Raw genomic sequence first — 26,430 nt, forward strand, 5'->3', positions numbered from 1 at the left:
GCCACCCAATGATTTATTTTCCTCGTAAATCTCAAATACGTGCGGACAGGTTACATGACCACTATAAATCGCTTCTACCGCAGGTGGGTAGCAGGAGAACCGCGGTTTGATGGGTCTCTGAGGAAAAAATGGCCAATGGGGAAAGAAGGAAATTGGGCCAATGCACCGACATAGGCATGATGGGCCGAACGGCTTCCGCCGATGTTGCAAGAGATAAATAAATACTTATCACTCACAACTTGGCCCATCTGCTCAACTAATGCCCGTCCCCGGTTTCTCCCGGGCAAGCGCTGTTGTGCTGCGCACGCGCTCACCCGCGCGCTCCTGGATTTCAGGCGCGGCTTCTGTTGCTCGCGCCTAATATCTCCGTCTTCCGTTGGGCAGGCAATGGGCCTGGCCCGGGGCGGCGGGCCGCTGCTAGCGGTTCTCTTCGTCGCCGGAGCAGGTAAGGAAAGACCGCAGAGGCCCAGGAACCGTAGGTAACTTGAAAACACCCAACACCACACCACCCACAGTGTAAACAAACCCTCACTTCGCCCAATGCAAACCCTCCCTCTACCATAACATCTTCCCCACATAACAACACTGCCTACCTTCCCTACACTAATAGCCTACCTCCAAAAAAAAAACAAATTCCTCCCTATACGATACCTACACCCTGCACCGCAACGTCATCTCCACATCACCACCATTCCCTACACCATTATTTTCACCGCACCTCCGTACACTGTAACCCAATCCCATTCCCACACAACACACATACTTACAATGTAACCCCATCCAAGACCGAGCTTTCCTACGCTAATTCCATTCCCACGTAATTCCACATTCCCGAGTTGCTATCACCTCATAATGCCATCCTCCCTACACTGAACCCCATCCCCTCCCTCCAGTACCTTCTTGCCAAAACTATAACCCACTATTTATAGTACAAATGCTTTTCCCCCAACATACAATTACTCACAACTCAATCCAAATCCTTCCCCTCAATAACTAACCTTCCCAAACATTACCCACTCCCTGAAGAACACATTTCCTCCCTACATTCTAATTTTCTTTAGCACATAACCCATCTCCAGAAATAACCTTGTGCAACAATGCACAACCATGTGATCCCAGCTATAAAGACAGATGTATACAGCAATTCGTTCTTCCCCCGCACAATTAAAGCATGGAATAATCTCCACCCAACTATAGTTACCCAACCAGATGCAACTAAATTTAAAGTAGCTCTTTCTTCCCAATAACCCTTTCTGGCTTAAGCCCTCCCTTCACCACCTCCAGTTTAAATTCCATTTGGAATATTTTGGAGGACCAAGAAACCAAGAACCCCTCGCCTACATCCACAACACTGTTAATGAGAAACCCTGCATTGCTGTCCTCGCCATTTAACCCAAAACATACAACTATCCAATCTCCATAATAACACCATGATTGACACAAGAGATTTGTCACAATAAACTCCAGCCTCGCATAGATACATAGATTTATGTGTATCTATGTGAGGCCGGAGTTTATTGTGAAAACACAAACTTTTCCTCAGAGAAACAAGGAACTGCAGATGCTGGTTAATACACAAAAGGACGCAGTGTCCAGCACTTTAGGTCCTTGAGTATACAAATCCTCCTCCGTCAATAACAATTCCTCGCACAAAACTGACATCCTCACACAAAGGAACCAAATACAACTCCTTCCCACACCATAACCTATTGCACATTTAATACTTACCCTCCCACTTCAACATGCAACCTTTCTTCTTACGGAGGTGATATGAGTGTTGCTTAAAATCCCTGTCTGATGAAGGCTAATGTTCCAAAAGCCTCCTTAACTACTCTATCTGTGACGCCACTTTCAATGAACTCTGTACCTGCACTCCTAAATTCATCTGGTCTCCAACAGTCCTCGGGGCCCTGCCCATTCATTGTGAAAGTCCCACCCTGGTTTGACTTTCCAAAATGCAACTCTTCATATCATCTGCATAAAGCTCCATTGCTAATCATGCCTTCTACATTCCCATCCAAATCATTGATATAAACCACAAACAGCAATTGTCCTAGCATTCTTCCCTAGTCGCAGGGCTCCAGTCTGAAAAAAAGATTTTCCACCATCACCCAATGCTTCCTGCCATGAAACCAATTCTCTACTCAATCAGCTAGCTCTCTCTGGATCCCAAGTGATCTAACCTTTCAGACCAGCCAACCATGCAGAATCTTATCAAATGCCTTGCTGAAGTCCATACTAACAATTTCTATAGCTTTGTTCTCATCAACCTTTTTGGTTCTTCAAAAATTCTCAGATTCGTAAGACACAACCCCCCATGTACAAACCTATGCTTACTAAGCTTAATAACGGTCTATCCAAATGCATACACCAAGTCGGTAGAGCTATAGTGATAGGAGACTCATTAGTTAGGGGGGCAGATAGGAGATTTTGTGGCAGTAATTGAGACTCCAGCACGGTACAAAGCCTTCCTAGTGCCAGGGTCCAGGATGCCTCTGAGGGGCTGTAAGACAATCTCAAGAGGGAGGATGAGTAGCCAGAAGTCATCATGCATGCTGGCACAAATGACATGCGTAAAAAAAGAAATTAGGTCCTGTAAAACTAATATAGGGAGTTTAGCAAAAAAGGGTTGAAAAGCAGGAACTCCAGGGTAATGATCTGATTGCTCCCAGTGCCAGTGAAAAACTTTGTTTTGCATGCTATTCAATCAATTCAGATAATACAATAAATACAATCAAGCCAAACCCAAGTACAATAGGTAGAGTGATGGGAAAGATACAGAGTGCAGAATGTAGTTCTCAGCATCATAGCGCAGCTATTCCAGAAGCAAAGTCTTATGTCCGCAATGAAGTAGAGGAGAATCGGACTGTACCCTGGCTTATGGAAGGACTGAGTCCAGTGGTGAGCACTTTCAAAACTTTGGTATCTTCAGTCCAACGGGAGCAGGGAGAAAAAAGGAATAACAGGAGCAGGAAAAGTCTTTATGATTATGTTGGCTGCTTTCCCGAGGAAGTGTGGCATGCATGGAATCAATGGTGGGAAGTCTGTGTATGATGGACAGGACAGCATCCACAACTCTCTGGAATTATTGTGATCTTGGACCCTTGGACCGAGCTGTTTCCAAACCAAGTTGTGATGCAGCCTGACATGCTTTCTAATGTGCAAAGAAGTTGAGCCCAAAGGGAAAGATGTGAATTTGTCAATGACCACTGTCCGCAGAAGTCTTCATGAACAGAAATACAGAGGCTACATTGCAAGATGCAACCCACTGGTTAGCCGCAAAAATAGGATGACCGGGTTACAGTTTGCCAAGAAGTACTTAAGAGCAACCACAGTTCTGGAAAAAGATCTTGTGGACAGATGAGAGGAAGATTAACTTATAACAGAGTGATGGCAAGAACAAAGTATGGAGGAGAGAAGGAACTGCCCAAGATCCAAAGCATGCCACCTCATCTGTGAAACACAGTGGTGGGGTTTATGGCCTGGGCACGTACTTTATGGCTGCTGAAGGTACTGGCTCACGATGATATAACTGCTGATGGTAGTAGCATAATGAATTCTGATGTGTATAGCATAATGAATTCTGATGTGTATAGACACATCCTATCTCCTCAAGTTCAAACAAATGCCTCAAAAAAACTAATTGGCCGGCGGTTCATTCTACAGCAAGACAATGATCCCAAAAATACTGCTAAAGCAACAAAGGAGTTTTTCAAAGCTAAAAATGGTCAATTCTTGCGTAGCCAAGTCAGTCACCTGATCTGAACCCAATTCAGCATGCCTTTTATATGCTGAAGAGAAAACTGAAGGGAACTACCCGCAAAACAAGCATAAGCTGAAGATGGCTGAAATACAGGCCTGGCAGAGCATCACCAGAGAAGACACCCAGCAACTGGTGATGTCTATGAATCGCAGACTTCAAGCGGTCATTGCATGCAAAGGATTTGCAACAAAAATACTAAACACGACGACTTTCATTTACATGACATTGCTGTGTCGCAAACATTATGGTGCCCTGAAAAGGGGGAACTACGTATAAATATTGCTGTAATTTCTACATGATGAAACCAAAATGTATAAAAATGGCCTATATTTAATAATAATAATAATAATAATAATAATAAATTTTATTTTTGGGCGCCTTTCAAAGTCTCAAGGACACCTTACAGAAATTAACAGAAGAGAAAAAAACATATAGTCGGAGTAAAATAAATAATGACATCACCAATACACAAATTAAAGACAGAAATCGCTCCAAAGACAAAAAAATCAAAAAACCCAATGTGCAGAAAGAGCAGCAGCAGCTAAAGCACGCCAGTGTCCACTCTCCCTTCCGACAGCAGCGGCGCTGCAGTTCTGCTGTTGCCCATGTGCGCGACTTTGGCGCCTTTGAGAGGGGGGCGGGTTTAAAATGCGATTTTTCTGCAGCCTATTCAAATTGATCTGTTAGGCTGTTAGTTGCTAAAGAAAAATCCCTTCGACTGCCGTTTTATTAAGTTTATTAAAATTAGCGCTGGATAATTTAATTGTTAGAGTAAATTTAAAATCTTCTAAAGCCGTGAACGCCGACAACGGGACGGATCTCACGTAGGGGACAAGGCAAGGTACGCTGTTTATTTTTACATAAAAAGGTACTTCTTAAGATGCCTTTAATTAAAATTTTAAGTTGCGAGAAGGTGACTTGGAGCCCATCCGAACCGGCAGTATTTTTCATGCCGACATGGGGCTCAAATTCACTGCAACTGCAACGTTCCAAACCAGCGCGTTCCACAAAATCCCACTCGCAAGATGATTTAAATGGCCATTAATTTACAGCAATTAAACACTAAATTCCTTACATTTGGCCTATAAATTTATGACAATGAGATTTTAAAATCATGTTATATTGTGAATTCTTGTGTGAATGTTATTTGGACATTTAGGCTATTTAAAAATGTAAATCTTTTCTTAAGAAATGGATAGATGTTTAGATCTAGTAATTGAATTTTGGAATTAGCTACAATTGGGTAACTAACTAATTAAATGCGTTAATTTCAGGTCATCCAAGTAAGATTGTTTCATATTTATTTCAGAATGCTTTAATCTATAATAACTGAAAATCTATTTCAGTTCTCTTAATTTTTAATAAAGTTATGGCCATTTGACTGTCCTCGATCACAGCTTTTGTGTTCAGTCAATGGAAAAGCAATAGGGAACAAGATGCTAATTTGCGAGTATGAAAATGGCCATAACCTTTTTAATGCTGAAGATATGAAAGTGAATTAGGTGTCAAATTAAACTTCTTTTTATGCTTTATCTGGTGGGATAAACTGCAGACTTGATTTTTTAAATCTCAAAATGTTGTAACATTGCTACTATATTAAAATCAGACAATGTGCACTTTATCCACATGTGATTTTTATTTTTCTGTTACAAATCTAAAATTGTGGAATATAGAGGCAAATAAATAAATGATGGGTCTTTGTCCCAAACATTATGGAGGGCACTGTATTTGATTCTTTACCTTTCCATTCCCTTACACTGTCCGTTTTTTTCAAACAGTGTCTGCAGACAATGATTGCATGTGGTACACTGATGTAGAAGGAAACTGGCAATTTGGTTTTGACTGCTCATTCGTCCAGTTCTGCTGTGGAAACTGCACATACCGTTATTGCTGCCAGGATTATATGCTACGAATCACTGAAAGGCAACAAAAGTATTGTGCAACCACGAACCTCAGGTTAGTCAATGTGGTCTTTATATTCCTGTTAATATTGAAGAGACATGTGTCTGGAACGTTTGGCCACAGCTAATAGAAGATGGTCATAAGTAGCTATGCTTTGGCTTTAGCTGTAATAATTTGCAAATACAGTATTAGCTCGTTATAATGGACAATGGGGGGGGGGGGAGGTGGTGTCCATTATTGCCGATTGTCCACAACAACCGAGTAAGGGATTAGAGTTTTATAAATAGTAAAAACAAACAACTGCAGCTGCTGGTTAACACACAAAAGGATACACGGTGCTGGAGTAGCTCAGTGGGTCAGGCAGCATCTCTGAAGAACATGAATAGGTGATGTCTCGAGTCCAGACCTTTCTTCTGATACTTGGTCTGAAATTGGACCTGGAATCCAAGAGAGTTGATGGTCGGGTGAATGGCGAGGATCCACGCAGCCATTGGTCGTGACCTGAAGGCAGCCAGAGTGCAGGTAAGAGTCGGCAATGGTGGTAGTGGCGACGACGGTGGTGATCTCTGGAGAACATGGATAGACGATGTATCAGAACGGGAACCTTCTTCAGACTGATTGTAGCAGGGTAGAAACCTGGAAGAGTTGTAGGGGTTGGACAAAGCTTGGCTAGTGATAGCTGGACACAAAATGTTGGAGTAACTCAGTGGGTCATGCAGCATCTCTGGAGAAAAGGAATCAATTATGTTTCGAGTCGAGACGCTTCTTCAGACTGAAAGGGGAAAGGGAAGCTAGAAGTATGAAAAGGTACAAAGAACAAATGAATGAAAGGTAAGAAAATAATAAATCAAAGCCAGTAATTATGATCAGGAAAAGGTGGAGCTTCCAATGTTCCATTGTTGCCTGTGGAAAAGGTGATAACGAGTAGATATAAACAGTGAAACTAAGCAGGTCGAGTGAAACTAGTAGGACAACTAGGGTGGGGGGAGGGATGGAGAAGGAGGGAATGAAAGGGTTACTTGAAATTAGAGAAATCTAATCCTCTATTGCTTTCTTGGTCTAATTACTCACACACTTTCTCACAATGTTAAATTCCTGATTTCCAATTCTGCAAAAGCTCTTGTCAGATGTTGTTTTAACTCATTTCCTTATTCTCTAAAAGTAGTCTGATCCTCCTTCATTGCTTTTTTGAGTGTCACCCTTCCTTCCATATTAGCTGTATTATATTCTTGGATCACACTCTCTTGCACCCCCATCCTGTCTGGTTTAATGTCAGCCACAACTCTCTCATGGCTTAAACAACGCCCACCCACAGCCCAGTTTTTTGTCTGTTTGTTTGTATCTCTCACTTTCGCCCTCTCTCTCTCTTTCTCTTGACGCATTAAACTATCGGCACTCCTGCATTGCTATTCTCTGCTCTCCACTATTTATTTTGCAACTCTGCAGTCTTCATCCTTTCTCTTAACTTTTTTTGCTACTCTAAAGTCCAGGTAGCTTGGGCCACTGTCTTGGTTTGTCAATGCTTTAAGCACTATACCCATTCTCTTGCTATGTGAAACCCTTAATCAATCATTACATTAATCATCCACTCTATTGCATTTGCCGTCACGCTACTTTCAACACTTGATTTTGTCCAGTGTGCTTTAAACTCTAATTTATCTTCTCTTAGTTTTAAGTCAACACCTGCTTTCCAGCTGCTTTAAACTTGCTCTTTGGGTGTTTCTTATTGCTGTAAATTCTCAGTGCACCTGGTCACAGGGTTTAATTTTCGGTCTATTGTCTTGCTGCTTTAATCTTTAATATGTGTCTCATTTGCTTTAAGCGGGTGCTTTTTTTCTCTTGGCCCGCTCGGGTTTCCTAGACTCTTGTCCCCTCTATTTTAAGTTAATAGTTCACTCAAAAGGCTTTAAGTAATTAGCCCACAACCTCATCTTTTATCTCGACCCTCTCTATAACTATTTCATAGTATTTTTTCAACCGATTCTCTTGATGCCTTGGATTCATGGGTACAATCTGGTTAAAATTCTCAATGGTTTTTGGCTGTTTTAAATATTTAATTATAATCTGCTTTGTTGTGCCCTTAGCCTCTGCTCTCATTGTTTTGAGCTCTCAGACCACTCTTGTACTGCTTTCAGCTCTCTGCCCACTCTCTCGCCACTGATTATAATTTTTTGCTGCTCGTCCGCTTTGTGTTGAAATCTCAGCCCATGTTCCCACTGTTTTAAACTCCAGGCCCCTAATGACAAAATATCAACCCACATGTGCTCTCAGCGCTTTAAACACTTCGCCCCCGTGCTGTTGCTTTGTAAAATTCTGAGCCTGCTCTCTCTTGCTCTCTGTTCAAAAGGGAACTGCAGATGCTGGAATATCGAAGGTACACAAAATTGCTGGGGAAACTCAGCGGGTGCAGTGGGTACAATTCTGCTGAAGAAGGGTTTCGGCCCGAAACGTCGCCTATTTCCTTCGCTCCATAGATGCTGCTGCACCCGCTGAGTTTCCCCAGCAATTTTGTGTACCCTCTCTTGCTCTCTCACAGCTTTTGACTGTAACCCCATTATGTCTTTGCATTAATTAATTCACCTAAATTCTTGTCACCAACAGTTAACTGCTCACTCTCTTTTGGTTTTAAACTGAAAATATTATTTTCTCAATCAGTGTCTCAACCATTCTCTCACTGGTTTAAACACTTGCTCCTTTTGCTTCATTAAACTGTCAGTCCACTCGCTCTTTGCACGTTTATCATATTTATCTCTTGAACCATGATCTCACCGTTTTACATTCCTGTCCCCGATCTTGCTACTTGAAATTTTAAACTGCTAGGAGCTGAAAGCACAGACATTTAAGCTTAAAAATAATGTCTCCACCAATGCTATCTACTTCCTGAACCCTTTCACACTGTATTCCCAGAGGTGCTGCCATGAACTCTTACCAGGCACGTGCCGTGAGTAATTACTCAAGATAGGCAGTCAGTCGGCTTTTTAAAAAAACTTAAACCGCTCATGCGCAGATTGTTCTCTCCGTAAAAATAAAAATAAAAATAAGTAACAATTCAATTTGCCCAAGGCTTCTAAATCTCCTTCATTTTTTAATTACTGAATGGGTGGGGGACGGAGGATGAAGGCAGGTGGAGAGATGGTGGAAAAAACGGGAGCACACCGGGACGTTGAATCAGTTGTCATCTTATTGAATGACAATACTAATTCAAGGGACCAATTGGAGGGAGAGTTCCATTCACAGCGTGTGGAGAGTCTGTGCCAGGGGCTAAAGATGCGGGGAGGGCAGGAGTGTTGAGAAGGAGGGGGTCGGAGATCATGTCAGTACCTCACTCACCGCTGCCGCAGCGCTCCGGGCACGGACAGCAGAACTGGCCGCCACTTCCAGGGAGGGAAGCAGCTTGGGTGACTGCGAGCGGCCGCCGGGACCCGACAGCAGAACTGGCTGCCACTTCAGGGCCTTCTGCCGGCCCGCTCACCTCTGACAGTGCTCTCCGTCTGAACACCTCTCACATGCCGCTCGCCGGCTCCGCTCATGTCAGCCGCTTCCTGCAAATCCTTAAATTCCGACAGCCGAGTAACTTCAATTGGTTCCTTGAGCGCGCTGTCGCAATTTAAGGATTTGCGGGAAGCGGCTGACATGAGTGAGGCCGGCGAGCGGTAGGAGAGAGATTTTCAGATGGAGAGCACTGCCAGAGGTGAGAATGGACCGGCAGAAGGGGCTGTCCGGTCACGGCGGCCACTCGCAGCCACCCGAGCTAATTCACTTCTCGGCCACAATGCGGTGGCTCCGTGCCCGGAGCGTCGCGGCAAGTGGGTTACTGGCCCCGATCCGGTCCTTCACAACGCTCCTGCCCTCCCCGCAACTTTACCCCGGGCCAGACTCCCCAAACACTGTGAAAGGATCTTCTCCCCCACCCCGGGAAATACGGTATTTAAAAATATAAAGCACCAAGAAATGTACTTACCACGTTATTGGTACACAAACTCCATTCTTCACTCTTTGTTTCCTAATATACTCATAAAATAATAACAATCCATATTTGAACAACCCACCAAGAAACTTGCGCTGTTTCTGAACTTGCGCTGAAACTTGCGGTGATAAGATCACCATTAACGGCCAGACAGTGGAGGCTGTGCAGAACATCAGGTACCTCGGGGTCAACATCAGCCACGACCTGACCTGGACTGTCAACATCACGGCGACGGCCAAGAAAGGACTTCAAAGGCTTCACTTCCTGAGGTGCTTGATGAGGGCACGTCTCCCACAACAGCTGCTGGTGAGCTTCTACAGGTCAGCCATCGAGTCAGTTCTCACATACTGCATCACAGTATGGTACTCTGGCTGCACCGCAGAGAACAGGAAAGCTCTCCAACGCGTCATTAAAACTGCTGAGAGGATCACTGGCACCCAGCTCCCCAGACTGGAGGACATCTACCGGACCCGCTGCATCCGGAGAGTCAAGGGCATCATTAGAGACAGCACACACCCTGGACACTGCCTCTTCACCCTCCTGCCCTCAGGAAGACGATACAGGACACTGAGCGCCCGCACGACAAGACTGAAAAACAGCTTCTACCATAGAGCTGTGACACTACTGAACTCTATTCCCCTCCCACACTGATTCCCCCCCTCTCTCTCACACACCCGCCCATACTCCTGTATGTTTATAGTCTAATTTTTTAATAGTTCTTTTTTTAAACGTATTTTTATACTCATGTGCAGCTGGAGGACTGCTCCAACAAAATTTCGTTGTCTTGTACAATCACAATAAAGTTTATTATTATTATTATTATTATTATTACTGCAAAGGCAGAATTTCAGCTGCCTTCAGCCCCGCTTGTCATTGACGGCTTCAAGCAGTGCTGACGGCACGTGGGCTGCACAGACCTTCGCGTGTTACAAGTGCTGAGTTTGAAAGGCACGGAGAAATATGCCTACCTAAGAGATCGGTCTCTTAGATAGGCATAATTCTCCCGTCCATACTATTTATATTTAATAATTACCATTTCATAATTTTAGTCAGGGTAGGCAGTGCCTACCTTGCCTATCCGGACGGCACGTGCCTGACTCTTACGTGTCCTTAGCACGCTAATTACGCTACCTTGTCGCATTGAGGCACACGGGTAATGTGGGACCGCAGTACGCCTGCGCGCGTACGCACTACGTCACGCCGGAGGCGCGCGAAGATTTCGTTTCCCTACAAAATCCTGGAGCACCGATACTGCGCACAACTCCATACCCATCCGCGCTTCTCCATGCCACCGTCCCGCGTGGACCACACTCTACCCGTGCGCCTCAACGCGACGACGAGGTAGCGTAACTAGCGAGCCAAGGACACGTAAGTGGGACAGGGGCTTGACTGTTAATTACCTAATTCAGTTATCCTTGACAGTATTGCCAGTCTTCTGATTCACGCATGGATGAATTTCAAGCCTGCAATCGATTGGGCTGTGTTCATCACTCTGTGCAGGTTCCGACTGTCAAGATCAGAGTTGTTGTCATACCATCAGAATACCTTTTAAAGCACATCTGTAGAAGTTTTTCCAAGGGTGGGAATTTCAAAAACAAGAGGGCATTGTTTTAAGGTGAGAGGGGCAAAGTTTAAAGGAGATGTGCAGGGAAAGTGTTTTTTATAACGAGTGGTTAGTGCCTAGAACGTGCTTCAAGGGTGGTGATGAAGGCAAATACGATAGTGATATTTAAGATGCTTTAAGATGGGTACATACAATGGAGGGATATGGATCACATGCAGGCAGAGGAGATTAGTTTAACTTAGCGTCATGTTGGTCAATGACATTATGGGCAAAGGCTGTGCACCACAAAATATCTTCTTGAACAAAGCTATCACAAATAAACTGCGATGCAAGGTAAAATATGGCTCTAGCCCCGCAGCAATCAGTAAATCCTTGCTGTTTGTCTCCCAAATGTTAGTTTGTACGTATGGTCTGTACAGAAATTGGATGTTTGTAAGCTGGGAGGATCTGTATTCCCAGTCCACCCTGGAAAATGTTTAACAGCCCATCCCAGATATCAACCACACAATCCTCCACACAGTTACAATATGAGGTGCACACACCAAGTCCTTTGCCATTAATTTAATCCTCACTGTCTTTCTATAGTACTGGAGGAGGCTATCCAGCTCATTGAGATTCTGTTGATTATCAATGCAATCATTTCAAAACCAATCCTCTGTCGGACTTGGGGTTGTTTAGAGTAACAGTTTGATTCCCCAATCAACATTTCTATGTGGTGTGGGAAGAAACTGAAGTACAATGGTTCTGAACTTAAAGAAAGGTAACTTTGAGGGTATGAGACATGAATTGGCCAAGATTGACTGGCAATTAATTCTAAAAGGGTTGACAGTGGATATGCAATGGAAGACATTTAAAGACTGCATGGATGAACTACAAAAATTGTTCATCCCAGTTTGGCAAAAGAATAAATCAGGGAAGGTAGTGCATCCGTGGATAACAAGGGAAATCAGGGATAGTATCAAAGCGAAGGATGATACGTACAAATTAGCCAGAAAAAGCAGCATACCGGAGGACTGGGAGAAATTCAGAGACCAGCAGAGGAGGACAAAGGGCTTAATTAGGAAAGGAAAAATAGATTATGAAAGAAAACTGGCAGGGAACATAAAAACTGACTGCAAAAGTTTTTATAGATATGTGAAAAGAAAGAGATTAGTTAAAACAAATGTAGGTCCCTTGCAGTCAGAAACGGGTGAGTTGATCATGGGGAACAAGGATATGGCGGACCAATTGAATAACTACTTTGGTTCCGTCTTCACTAAGGAAGACATAAATAATCTGCCGGAAATAGCAGGGGACCGCGGGTCAAAGGAGTTGGAGGAATTGAGTGAAATCCAGGTTAGCCGGGAAGTGGTGTTGGGTAAATTAAATGGATTAAAGGCCGATAAATCCCCAGGGCCAGATAGGCTGCATCCCAGAGTACTTAAGGAAGTAGCTCCAGAAATAGTGGATGCATTAGTAATAATCTTTCAAAACTCTTTAGATTCTGGAGTAGTCCCTGAGGATTGGCGGGTAGCAAACGTAACCCCACTTTTTAAGAAGGGAGGGAGAGAGAAAACGGGGAATTACAGACCAGTTAGTCTAACATCGGTAGTGGGGAAACTGCTAGAGTCAGTTATTAAAGATGGGATAGCAGCACATTTGGAAAGTGGTGAAATCATTGGACAAAGTCAGCATGGATTTACAAAAGGTAAATCATGTCTGACGAATCTTATAGAATTTTTCGAGGATGTAACTAGTAGCGTGGATAGGGGAGAACCAGTGGATGTGGTGTATCTGGACTTCCAGAAGGCTTTCGACAAGGTCCCACATAAGAGATTAGTTTACAAACTTAAAGCACACGGCATTGGGGGTTCAGTATTGATGTGGATAGAGAACTGGCTGGCAAACAGGAAGCAAAGAGTAGGAGTAAACGGGTCCTTTTCACAATGGCAGGCAGTGACTAGTGGGGTACCGCAAGGCTCAGTGCTGGGACCCCAGCTATTTACAATATATATTAATGATCTGGATGAGGGAATTGAAGGCAATATCTCCAAGTTTGCGGATGACACTAAGCTGGGGGGCAGTGTTAGCTGTGAGGAGGATGCTAGGAGACTGCAAGGTGACTTGGATAGGCTGGGTGAGTGGGCAAATGTTTGGCAGATGCAGTATAATGTGGATAAATGTGAGGTTATCCATTTTGGTGGCAAAAACAGGAAAGCAGACTATTATCTAAATGGTGGCCGACTAGGAAAAGGGGAGATGCAGCGAGACCTGGGTGTCATGGTACACCAGTCATTGAAAGTGGGCATGCAGGTGCAGCAGGCAGTGAAGAAAGCGAATGGTATGTTAGCTTTCATAGCAAAAGGATTTGAGTATAGGAGCAGGGAGGTTCTACTGCAGTTGTACAGGGTCTTGGTGAGACCACACCTGGAGTATTGCGTACAGTTTTGGTCTCCAAATCTGAGGAAGGACATTATTGCCATAGAGGGAGTGCAGAGAAGGTTCACCAGACTGATTCCTGGGATGTCAGGACTGTCTTATGAAGAAAGACTGGATAGACTTGGTTTATACTCTCTAGAATTTAGGAGATTGAGAGGGGATCTTATAGAAACTTACAAAATTCTTAAGGGGTTGGACAGGCTAGATGCAGGAAGATTGCTCCCGATGTTGGGGAAGTCCAGGACAAGGGGTCACAGCTTAAGGATAAGGGGGAAATCCTTTAAAACCGAGATGAGAAGAACTTTTTTCACACAGAGAGTGGTGAATCTCTGGAACTCCCTGCCACAGAGGGTAGTCGAGGCCAGTTCATTGGCTATATTTAAGAGGGAGTTAGATGTGGCCCTTGTGGCTAAGGAGATCAGAGGGTATGGAGAGAAGGCAGGTACGGGATACTGAGTTGGATGATCAGCCATGATCATATTGAATGGCGGTGCAGGCTCGAAGGGCCGAATGGCCTACTCCTGCACCTAATTTCTATGTTTCTATGTACCCGTGAAAACAGTTCTCCCTTTGTGGTCACAGAGAGAAGATTCAAACTCCACACAGACAGCACAAGGAGGTTGAGTTTTAACTCTGTTCACTAGAGCTGTGAGGCAGCAACATTGCCTGACTTTTAGTGGACTCTTTGTCCACTGTAGATTGCATTGGCTGCCTATTGATTCTGCAACACCAATGGCCACATGGGCTATCTATGTTCTTTCAGGTACCGTGGTGCTACTCATCACATTTTCCTTGTACAAGATGTTTTACACAAAGTATATAGATTTGTCTTGCCCTACCTGGGCTATCTACAAACATTAGAAGCTGTGTCAAAAATTGGGGCAGATGGATGGTGTTGGGGCAGGACAGTGGGTTGTACCACTTCCAACCTTGTATCTCATTAATCATCTTCTTCTGTCTTGGGAAGCAGGGCCCTTCAACTACGAGTGGAAGGAACAATCAGAGGCTTTCCAGGTAGTTTTGATTTAAGTTGTAGTAAGAGTTCTTGCGCCGAGCTCTGCAGTACCTCATGAGTCCTGCACTCGCAATATGAAAATACCTATACATTCCCACTGTTTCTGTCCATTAATCACTCCTAACTTCATGCCCATTACCCTCAATACCATGTGCATACATTTTATTTAATATTCTCTTGTATGGCATTCCCTGGATGACCTATTAAATGTTTAAATGCATCACGTACTCTGGTTCCTCTTTGCCTCTTCTATTAATTATAACTAGAAACATCTAAAAGATTTCTTAAACATGTTTTTCGTTCAGATAGCCATGTTGACTACCCAATCATGCCCTACAAATTATGGAAAACATTCAAGGATTTTCAGAAGATTATAAATAGTGTATCCACAATTTCCATAACCGTTGCTATAAAAACCTAGGATGTACATTGATTTCTTCAGTGTTATTTGACACCAATATTCATACTTTTTCCATTCATCTCTCGAGCTGTGTCTTCATTATTTCCTGTCGATTTTAGGTCTTCTGTGAAAAATGATGCAAACTAATTGTTTAAAATCTCTGCCGCTTCTTTACCTTCAGTGTAATTTCTCCTCTTTCAATCTTTGAAAAATCCACTATAGGTTTTGCAAATCTTTTTCACTTTTTACATAGCTCTGCATATCTTTAGTCTTTTTGTATGCCGGATGCAGTAGATGTTAGATGAGGCGCATATAAACGTCTTACCTGGAAGGACTGCTGGGGTCCCTAGATGGAGGTGAGGGAGGGCGTATAGCGACAAATATTACTCCTGTGGTTGAAAGTATCTGTAGAGAGGGTGATTTGGGTGGGAAGGAATGAATGTAGGTAAGTAAGTAAGTAAGTTTTATTTATATAGCACGTTTTAAGTCAACTCGCATTGACACCAAAGTGCTTTAGATAAAATAGATAATAAGTTTCCATACCATAGAAAAAGGTTAAAAAAAATAAAGAAAATGGACACAACACATTATAGAGTTTAACACAAACGCCCCCCCACAGCAGAATCAAAAATTTCCACTGTGGGGAAAGGCACCAGAAAGTTAAGTCCTCTTCCTCTGAAACCCCCAAGGTCGGGTCCCATTTGTGGCCTTGCAGCCAGTCCGATGATTTTCAGAGCCCTCTTGCCACGAAGATGGAACTCCGGTGTCGGGTGAAACAATTCCTCAAGCGGCTTGGAAAGTCTGGAGCGGCTGCCTTCTCCCCGGAGACCGGGGCACTCGTAGCCCTCAGGCTGCGCCGGTTGGAGCTCCGACCCCGGCGAACTCGATCCCTGGCTCCGCGGCGCTCCAAATCCAGCGCCGCCCGCGGCCGGACGCCCGCAGCCACAGCTCCGCGATGTTGGGAGTCGGCGGCCACACCGCTCTGGAGCTTACCGCACGGCGACCCAGTAAGGCATCGCCCGCTCCCTGTTGGTATCCCAGCGCTGCACCGCTGCCGAAGCTGTAGTCCTGGCCGGTCCCGACAGGAAACGCCGCTCCACTCTCGATGACAGGCCGCGAGGACGGGGCGAAGAATCAGCTTGGAGGGATGCTGCCTCTCCGACCAGGTAGTGGACTAAGAAATAAAGTTCCCCCACCCACCACATAAAAGACCCCCAACTAACTAACAAACATTTTTTTTAACAGGACTTAAAATAAAAAAAGGTGAAGAGACGGACTGTGGGCAGGCTGTCATACACAGACGGCGCCCACTCCTGCACTCCTCAATACGGAATTCTTTGAACCTTTAATCCTATTACTGCTCTTTACCGCAACTTTGGATATCCTTTAATGTTATACCGGTCTTAATTTCTTTTTAACTGTCTATCAGCTGCCTCTGCCGTGTACTGATCTTGCAGCGGATGATTCTCCCAGTTCACTCACTGAGGAATGTAACATGAATATTCAAAATCTTGCAAAGTTTTGTAGCAAGTGAATTCAAACTGCTTTCATATGTTGGTAACCATAATGTTTCTGCTTTTGTTTTTAATAGTCCTGCCACGGTTGCTGGAATTGCCTCTGCTCTCTTTCTATTTATTTTTATCATTGGAATTATCGTTTGCTGTTTCCTGTGTTCCTGTTGCTATCTATATCGGCGACGGCACAATTTGAGGCAGCAGTTCACAGGTCAGTGAACCAATCAGAGTTTAATGTTCATTTTGATGAGCCAAACAGAAAGTACCCATAACATGCCAATGAGCTAATAGAACTCTGGTACTGAATTACTGGAGTGCTTCAGTGCAGTTTACCACAATGCTTTTAAGTACGGTGATGGGAGAGAATGCTGAGCTTGCTAGCAATGTCTACATTTCATGAGGGAATTAAAAACCATGCAATTCATGAGTCAGTAAGTCAACAGCACATTTCTTTTGAATACCAGTGAGCTAACCTGTCAAATGTTGTTGAGCCAATAGAAAATACCTAACAAGTAGATTGAATCAATCTGTAGGGAAGCGGTTCCTGATTTCAAATTATCTCTGAGAAATTTTGTGCTTGCCTACTCCTTATAATCATAATTTCCTGCTGCCATGTGCAAGAACTAGAAAAATAGGTTGGGTGAAGACTGAGATAAGGATTGTAAAGGCTAATGCAAGAGAGCTCTGATGATCTTATAATTTTGGAACTCGCAGATTTTTGGACTGTTTGGTGTTGTTACTTTTAATACCCAAACATGTTTTCAGATTACTTTTTCGAACACAGTATCCAAATATATTTCCCAGTGAATTTAAAGGGAGCATGGAAAATTAAGCCTTTTAAGTTGAAAGGAAGCAAATGAAATGGGGTACCAGTGAGGGAAGGACCACACAGTGAAGCATCACACAGTGAGCCCGTGAACCAGTCCAATCATGCAGAGTTTTAAATGTCAGTGCCTGCATGCATGTGTTGATGTATTTGTGTGTGCACATTCCTTACACAAATAACAATATGTAGCAATGTTACAAAATTTTGAGATTTTAAAAATCAAGTCTGCAATTTATCCCATCAGATAAAGCATAAAAAGAAGTTTAATTTGACACCTAATTCACTTTCATATCTCAAGTATTAAAAAAGTTATGGTCATTTTCATACGCGGAAATTAGCATCTTATTCCCTATTGATTTTCTATGAACATAACAAAAAAGCTGTGATCGTGGACAGTCAAAAGCCCATACCTTTCTTAAAAATTAAGAGAACTGAATGAAATTTTCAGTTATCATAGATTGAAGCATTCTGAAACAAATATAAAATAATCTTACTTGGATGACCTGAAATTAAAGCATATAGTTAGTTAGTTACCCAATTGTAGCTAATTCCAAACTTCAATTACTAGATCTAAACATCTATCCATTTCTTAAGAAAAGATTAACATTTTTAAATAGCCTAAGTGTCCAAATAATATTCACAAAGAATTCACAATAAAACATGATTTTTAAATCTCATTTACATTAATTTATAGGCCAAATGGAAGGAATTTAGTGTTCAATTGCTGTAAATTAATGGCATTTAAATCAGCTTTCCCTGTGGAACGCGCTGGTTTAGAACGTTCACATTGCGGTAGATTTGTGCACCAAATGCCCAGAAAAATACTGCGCGATATAATGGGCCCCAAATTAGCTACTCGCAACATAAAATTTTGTATAAAGGGATCTTAAGAAGCCCTTTTTAACGTTAGAATAAACAACCTACCTTCCGTTGTCCCCTGTATGAGATCCGGCCCGTTGTCGGCGGTCGCGGGTTTAGAGGTTAATTTTTAACCTACCATAACAAGTAAATAAACCCCTTAAAACTAAAAATAGCTCAAGCGACGGAATCTTCCAGCGATTTTTCGTTAATAATTAACTAGGCTGAACATCCTCGATTTGAACAGCCTAGGGAAAATCGCGTTTTAAACCTACCCCCCTCTAAACAGCGCCAAAATCGAGGACAGATTTTCAGCGACGCTTCAGGTACGTTTTACAACATACCTACAATATGTATTTTTGTTTCTGTGTATTAATTGTAAACTTTCTCCAGGGCCAGGACAGGTGATTCGCAGCTTTCCAATGCAACCAGGTTATCCATCGCAACCAGGTTATCCATCGCAACCAGGTTATCCATCGCAACCAGGTTATCCATCGCAACCAGGTTATCCATCGCAACCAGGTTATCCATCGCAACCAGGTTATCCAGCGCAACCAGGTTATCCATCGCAACCAGGTTATCCATCACAACCAGCCTATTCATCAAATATGCCGCCTGGAACATATGCTGCATACCCAACAGCTCCAGCATACGGTGTTGCAAGTAAATTCTCATTACTGTTACATGCAAAACTGTGACAAGTCTTAGCATATCTCAATGGTGGGCAAAGTTACATCATTAATAAGCGGTACCTATGACCCTGCAGTTTAAACCTTGGCAAATGGGATGTATATGCGAATGATTTACAGTTGAGTTGTGTAATACATTTGTAAGTTCACAGTTTATAGGAGTATAATTAGGCCTTTCAGCCCATCGAGAACGCCATTCAATCATGGCTGATCTCTGCCTCCTAATCCCATTTTCTTGCCGCCTTCTCCTGATAACCCATGGCACCCATTCTAATCAAGAATTTGTCTATCTCTGCCTTAAAAATATCCACTGACTTGGCCTCCACAGCCCTCTGTGGCAATGAGTTCCACAGATTAACTACCCTCTGACTAAAGAAGTTCCTCCTCACCTTTCTAAAGAAGCACCCTTAAATTCTGAAACTATGACCTCTGGTCACAAGTGATGGACATTCTATGACAGTTTGTAGTTTCCCTGAATTGCTTTTTACTTTGAACATTTTGATCATTTAGATTCAACCAATGTCATTCCATGGTGCACAAAGTGGCACAATGGCAGGAAGTGCTTCCTCACAGCACCAAGGTTCAATTTTGGCCTCTGGCACAGTTAGGAGTTTGCATATTCTCTCTGTCACCACATGGGTTTCCTCCACATGCTCCAGGTTCTTCCCATATTCCTATTACTTGCGGTTCGGCAGGTTTGTTGGCCGCTGTAAATTGCCTCTAGTGTAGGTGAGTGGTAGTTTCTACGGAATGGGGCTATTGAAGGATATGAGGCAAGAATAAAATAGGATTGGTGTAAATGGGTATTTGATGATCGGTGGGCCTGTTTCTGTATTGTATTGTTTTTACTTTTGTAATTGGAGCAGAATTTGCTGGTGGTTGCACCTGTTCCTGCTCCCTCTGCTCTACCACTGGTTATCATTTTTTAATTAACATGACTTGTCAGAGATCAAGCGTTTTCATCATTTTTGCCCATTAACTGTACTCTGTGGACGACTTGATTGTAATCATGTATAGTCTTTTCTTTGACTGGATAGCACGCAACAAAAGCTTTTTCATTGCACCTCGGTACACGTGACAATAAACTAAACTAAAAAAACATCTATCAGGATATAGATGAGGATAATACTTTCTTTCCTGATCTATTTCCCATACCAGGTCAAATTCTGCTCCTTACCCAATGTGTTACAAATTATCTCCATGTATGGAATTTAGCCTTTATGAATATAACTTCTAATGCATTTAGTCTCTAATGAATTGAGAAGACAACACCCTAGGCATGGGGAACGATGAAATTTGATCGGTGACTATCATGACTTGCCCAAAATGTAAACATGTCAATATAACCACAAGGTAGAATTTGTGAAGCAGGGCAAACAATCAGCAAGTTATTTGCCTTGCCTTTGCCTGGAAGTCAGCTGTACCTGTCATTATACCATTAGTTTTTAACCTTTATTTTACGCAAAACATGTGAAAGCCTTATATCTTGTCCATGATATTCTTTGCAAATGACTTTTTATATTAAAAACAGAATATGCTGGAAATACTAAGTCTGAAAGGATCACGACACAAAAAGTCACCATGTTCTCCTGAGATGCTGCCTGACTCGTTGAGTTACTCCAGCACTTTCTGCCTTCAAGTGCTGGAAATGCTCAGCATGTCAAGTTGCATCTGTGCAAAGAGAAACACAGTTAATTATTCAGCTCAAATACCCTTTCATATTTCCATTATGCAACTCTTAATACCTATATTATTTTGTCTCGCTATTCCTTATATTTCTCAAAGACTGGAATCTCTGCTGGTCTCCATTTTCATATGCTCCTTCTTTCAAGGAATCGGCATAATAAATGACAACTTTGCTCATATAATGAGGATCTAAGTTAATTCCTGTTTGCTCTTCTTGGTCTGTAGGCCTCTCTGAGATTCAGTTGGAGAAAGTTCTATTGGTTCATTCTGTTATGGTTCATTCAGGTACTTTTTAAGTGCAGTGAGGATTTCTGCCTCCAGCACATCTTTCTCGGCAGTGAGTTCCAAGTCTTATCCCTCTTAGTTTCTTGGTCTCATTGAGTAAAATATTTTTTCTCAATTCCCTTCTGATCCCTTTTAACCATTTAACCTAAATTATGCCCCATAATTTCTGGTCTCTCTGCACAGAAAAACTATTCTTTATTTTCCTACCCGAGACGTCTCCATTTTAATACTTTACTTAAAACTCCCCTCTGTCTCCTTTGTTCTTAATGCAGACTCAATCTAGATGGTTACTCCTCGTTATATAATTCTTCAGCCCTACAAACAGTTTCATAAATCTCCTTTACACTTTCCATTGTGGTACTGTGGTAACTGGAATTTTACACTGGCCTGCATTCATGGCGTAAATAATATGCTGTGCTGTACTTGGATGATCTCCACAACCACTTGGATGATCTCCATCTCCACTTGGACGATTCTGTACAACCATTCTTCAATTTACTAAAGGATACATCTCTTGAAGTGAATGTTTAAGCAGATTATCATACATCAAAAAGGCTGGTCAAAATTCAGCAAGAGCATATGGTTTGTGATGAATTTGGCATTAAGTATGAGAAGGAGATGGTATTCCTACGTGTAGAATGTCACAGTGATATTATTAGCCAAATAGTCAATGCCGTTTTTGTCAAAAGTTGTACAGTAAATCAGAAGATTAATGTTGTCTATGATAGTAGAACTGCTGCCTCGCAACACCATTGACCCATGTTCAATTGTGATCTCTGCTGCTGTCTGTGTGGAGTTTGCACACACTCTGTGGGACAATATGTGCCTCTCCCAGGTGCTCCAGTTTCCACCCACCACCAAAACCGTGTGATTTGGTAGGTAAATTGGCTCTGGTATGTAGGTATGCAGTAGAACCTGAGTGACATTGATGGTAATGTGTGGAAAATAAAAAATGGGATGGGTGTGAATGAATATTTGATGAGCAACATGGATTTGGTTGGCAAAGGGCCTGTTTCTATACTGTAATATATCCAAAAACTTTATCTCACTATCCTACCTTGTTTGTCCCTCTCTGATGCCACGTCTAATATCTCCCTGGAGTGAAATCCAAATTTTCAAACATTGTCATTGTTATTCAAGCACACCAGTCTAAATCATTTATGCATATCATCAAAATCACTAGACCAAGTATTAAGCTTTGTCTACAGTTCTCCAGTCAGTAAGATTCTCTTTGATCATTTCCCTTTGTTTTCTACCACTATGTTCTTTGCTCTCTATTTTATACCATCTAGCACTTACCTCATTGACCAGATTATTCAGTTGCATAATTGCACAATAATTATTTAATTGCTTCAATATGGTTATATACAAGCTTTTACTTTACCAATTGCTTTTATAATTATGTCCCAGTAATAGTGCTGACCAGTTTATCGTATCAATTCCAGTTTCACCCTCCATAAATAGCCTGATCTAAATTTAAATTTAACTTAGCTTGTGATTTAACCATCTCCTACCCATCCAGAATATTAAATTCCTCACAAATCACCCTAATCCGTAATGATTTCGATACTTTCAAGTATAAAACCAAAATAAATGTAATACATTGGATATAGTTTATGTTAATGTGCACTTGTTTTCTTTTTTTTAGGCTCAAGAGAGATGTTTCAGAGTAACCCAATGAACCCAGCATACCCACCCAACATTCCTCCTGGATCATATGCTCCATATCCATCAGCTCCAGCTTACAATGCTGCATGTAAGGCCAAATAAGTAGTACACGCAATGAGACATATCTTGCCAGGCCCGTGAGTGAGAATGAACGCAAATGGGTTAGCAAGTTACTGACCTAGTACCCAGAGTCCAAACATTGATCTAAGCACCTGTGTTTGAATCCCACCAGAGTCAAGATTATTTAAAATCAAGTCGTCTAATAGATCTGCAATTTCCATGTTCGGCTCAAACATCGAGGGCCAAAGTGCCTGTTCTTGTACGGTACTGTTCTATGTTTTTTCGTTCAGGGAAAGAAAACTGGGATCTTTAGCTAATCTGGCCAATAGAAGAAAATACATTTAAGGACAGGGAATAACTACTGGCATTTCCTGTGGCTTCCACATCCCATGAATGAACATACAAAGACTGAAAATGTAAGGGACAGTAAAGAATCCTACTTTACTTTGCAGTGGGAAAGAAATATTTAGATTATGTGGGACAACATTGATTGTTTAGCAGCAGAAATAATTTATGAATATGCTGTGATTCTATGTTCAGCTGCAGATAGCTTTGAAGCCCACAGTTGGGGAATCAATATAAACAGAACTAGAAGTCAGTGTGAGACAAACAAGAAGTGTTATAGCAGATCAGCAGATCAAACTGTATTTATGGAAGGAATAGCTAGGCATGTTTTGGTTCGGGACCCTTCTTCAGAATGATTGTAGTAGGGAGGAGAAATTTGAAATAGATGGGATGGGGCAGGACATGCCTGGCAAGTGATAGGTGGACACAGTTGAGGGAGGTTCAGCAAATAATAGGATAATACACCTATCCACCAATCACTTACCAGGCTTTGTCCCACCCCATCCCCACCTCTCTTTTCCAGCTTTCTACTCCCCACTACAAACAGTCTGAAGAATGGTCCTGACCCAAACATCACTTATCCATTCCCTCCACAGATGCTGCCTGACATCCTGAATTATTGCAGCACTTGTTTTTCTTGAGAAGCAAGTGTAGACATTTCAATGTATTGATACAATATCGATGTATAGGAGGGGGGGGAATTGATGACGTGGAGACGGAAGCTAGATTGGAGGCAAGGCCTAAATCGCTATATGTATGTATTGCATTATATTATGTACAGTTGGGTATCTACATTAAAGTACCTGTTTTTTTTACAGCTGCTCCGCCACACATCTCACAGCCATATTAAAGAAGGGCCCCTTTTTTTGCAAAATATCCATTCTTCAACATGCTATTAGCTGGTGACCGACGTTTGCTGACATAAGCATGTTTGCTTTGGATTCCTTGTTTGATCGCAGTAGATTTCTGGATTGATTGCTGTAAGTTCCTGAACTGACTGCTTGTCCAATGCGTTCACTTACCATTGTAGGTTCATCATTGACTGCGAGCCCTTGATTGATTGCTGTAAATTACTTGTTTATGGAAGTTGCACTTTAATATTCAGATAATGCCCTTCATTATACCCATAGCATTAAGATTAAATTTTACGTATACATTTATATAAATTATTTATTGAAGCTTTTTCACTTGTGTCATTTATTTTGAAGTATTGTGTGTAAAAAGTGCTGGCAATAGACTGCTGAGCTGTACACATTAATAGACTGTTTAAAAAAACCTGAGGGAAGATTTCATGTGAGTAATAGAGAAATGAGATTTGTCACAAGTTGTAAGCATGTATGCACTTGGAACTATTATTTTTTTGGATTACAGTCCTTTGCAATGAATGGTCATTAACTAGTTTCTCACTCTATCAATATTTCCTGTATTTTCTATTTGCAATTCAAATGTGCAGTATCTTTGTTCTAACATTGGAGGCATTATGTTACTGCCTTCACTGCAGGATTTAGGCACACACCCACATCGTCTTGACAACACCCTGTCTCCCTGTTTCTTCTGCATCCATTTTCCATCATGTTCACAGAATATGCCTGTAAATCTGTAATAATTTAATTGTTCTGGACCTTTCATGGCGCATGTGACAAATAAACACTCTTGAATTTCTTGAACTGGACAAATTGTGGGCGTTAGTAACCATTAGAATGGGTGGGGGTGGGCGGGAAAGGTTATGTATGCACATGTGCAGATACTTGTAGGAGCTATGCTTTTCGAGGTGTGTGTTTGGTGAGAGTGAGTACAGGTGTCTGTATCTTTTCATTTTGCATAGGAGAGTTGGCCAATCTGTGGCTTTAGGTGAGCCACCTGCATATGCAGGTACACGTGTGCCCTCTTACATGCCTATGTGTCCTTTTTCTAGGGAAAATATGTACATACGTGTATTTGCATAGGAGAGAAGTGGCCAGGTGAGCTTGGCAAAGAGAGAAATAGACACGTGTTCATACGGAATCACGGTACAAAATGGAAAGCATTAAGATACTACTGACGTCTATGGAGTGCTGTTGAGAGCTGGGTATTGCAACGCAGCTTCAGGGTATAACATAACTCCAGTATGCAACAAATGCTGCAGAATATCATAGAGCCTAGCACTTTCAGAGAGCAATAGAGACTCACTAAGATCTGCATAATAGAATAGTAAACAGCAGAGTGTAAGAGCAGTGGCGGACTGGGTCTAAAAATATTGTTTGCCAGGAGACAAAGGGGGCCCACCCACAACTACAATGCTATCATTTAACAGGGGCCCACTTCCCATCACTTGCTATCACTTCATCAGGGGCCCATTTGCCATCGGGCAAGCTGACACCCTGGCCAGTCCGCCACTGTGTAAGAGAACAAATGAGAATCACCAAAATTTGCAGTGTAACAGGGAGCTGCAGAATCTCGTTCAGAGCTAGGGATTGTTACAAGGGGACCAACAAGTTTAAAGGTCACAAGAGTGCAACAGGGTGTCACAATGTACAACATAATTTCACAGAGAGGTGTTGAATGTCACATAGCTGCACAGCCAAAGTGCCTCTAATACACCATTTCATTTCTGCCTCCACCACCACCCCTGACAGCACGTTCCAGACACCCACCACTCACCCGATTTTCAGGCCTATAGCCTCCACGCTACAGGCACCTACACCACGTGGTCTGACTCCTTGGTCCTACTGCTCTCTTCTTAAAGAAATCAGTCTGAAGAAGGGTTCTGACCTGAATCGTCACCCTGCCTTTTTCTCCAGAGATGCTTCCTGACCTGCTGAGTTACTCCAGCACTTTGTGTCTATGTTAAGTAAGGTAATGTGTCTGTCACACACTTTCTGCATCACACACTTTAAAGCTCCCTGCCACCATGGTAAGGCCAGTGATTCTCGTGCTGTGGAGCTTGTTTTGTTCTTTGTTATGCTCTTACTCTTTGGTGCAGCATTGTGCTTCCCTCCTTGGATATTCCCTTGGGATTGAAGATGTCCTCATTCTACTGTAGTTCTGATGACTGGAAGATAAATGTGTATGAATTCCTTTACCCAGAATGGTCGTTATACACCAACCAACAAATGATCTTGACCAAGCAAGTTTTTGCTAGGTTAAGGGTCAAAGACGATTGGAGACCAGGCTCTGCTGCACCAAGATAGTGCATATTTGTGTATGATCTGTGACATTCTTGTACCCAATGTGCCGGTAATGGTGAATTCCACACTATGATGCTTTGAAATTAACCCACTAATCTCGCATAGATGCAGATCTAAATCTGTTCAGAACTCTGATCATGAATCTCACTCAATAATTAACTTGGGCCTGTTGATATACCTGGTCGCATTGTTAAAACTTGTGCTGACCAACTGGCTGGAGTTTTAATGGACATCTTCAACATCTCATTGCTGGTCTGATATTTCCACCTGCTTTTAAAGGGCATCAATAATACTGGTGCCCAA

General features: G+C 42.4%; 1 protein-coding gene across 5 annotated transcripts; it reads left to right on the top strand.

Moving 5' to 3' along the window:
* Positions 1–318: 318 nt before the first annotated feature.
* shisa4 (shisa family member 4) lies at positions 319–24,627 on the top strand. 5 transcript variants are annotated; one of them, XM_033042661.1, is made up of 7 exons: positions 319–445; positions 5,542–5,719; positions 16,621–16,754; positions 18,621–18,749; positions 18,804–18,890; positions 22,536–22,643; positions 23,779–24,627. In XM_033042661.1, the coding sequence occupies exons 1-7, from the start codon at positions 388–390 to the stop codon at positions 23,808–23,810; spliced, it is 726 nt and encodes a 241-aa protein (XP_032898552.1). In that variant the 5' UTR covers positions 319–387; the 3' UTR covers positions 23,811–24,627. The 5 variants fall into 5 exon arrangements, with proteins under 5 accessions (XP_032898552.1, XP_032898550.1, XP_032898551.1 ...); XM_033042659.1 differs by having other exon boundaries at positions 18,621–18,890; XM_033042660.1 differs by having other exon boundaries at positions 18,621–18,881.
* The last annotated feature ends 1,803 nt before the right edge of the window (positions 24,628–26,430 follow it).

Source organism: Amblyraja radiata, chromosome 24 (genome assembly GCF_010909765.2).
Source record: "Amblyraja radiata isolate CabotCenter1 chromosome 24, sAmbRad1.1.pri, whole genome shotgun sequence".
Taxonomy (NCBI): Eukaryota; Metazoa; Chordata; class Chondrichthyes; order Rajiformes; family Rajidae; genus Amblyraja; species Amblyraja radiata.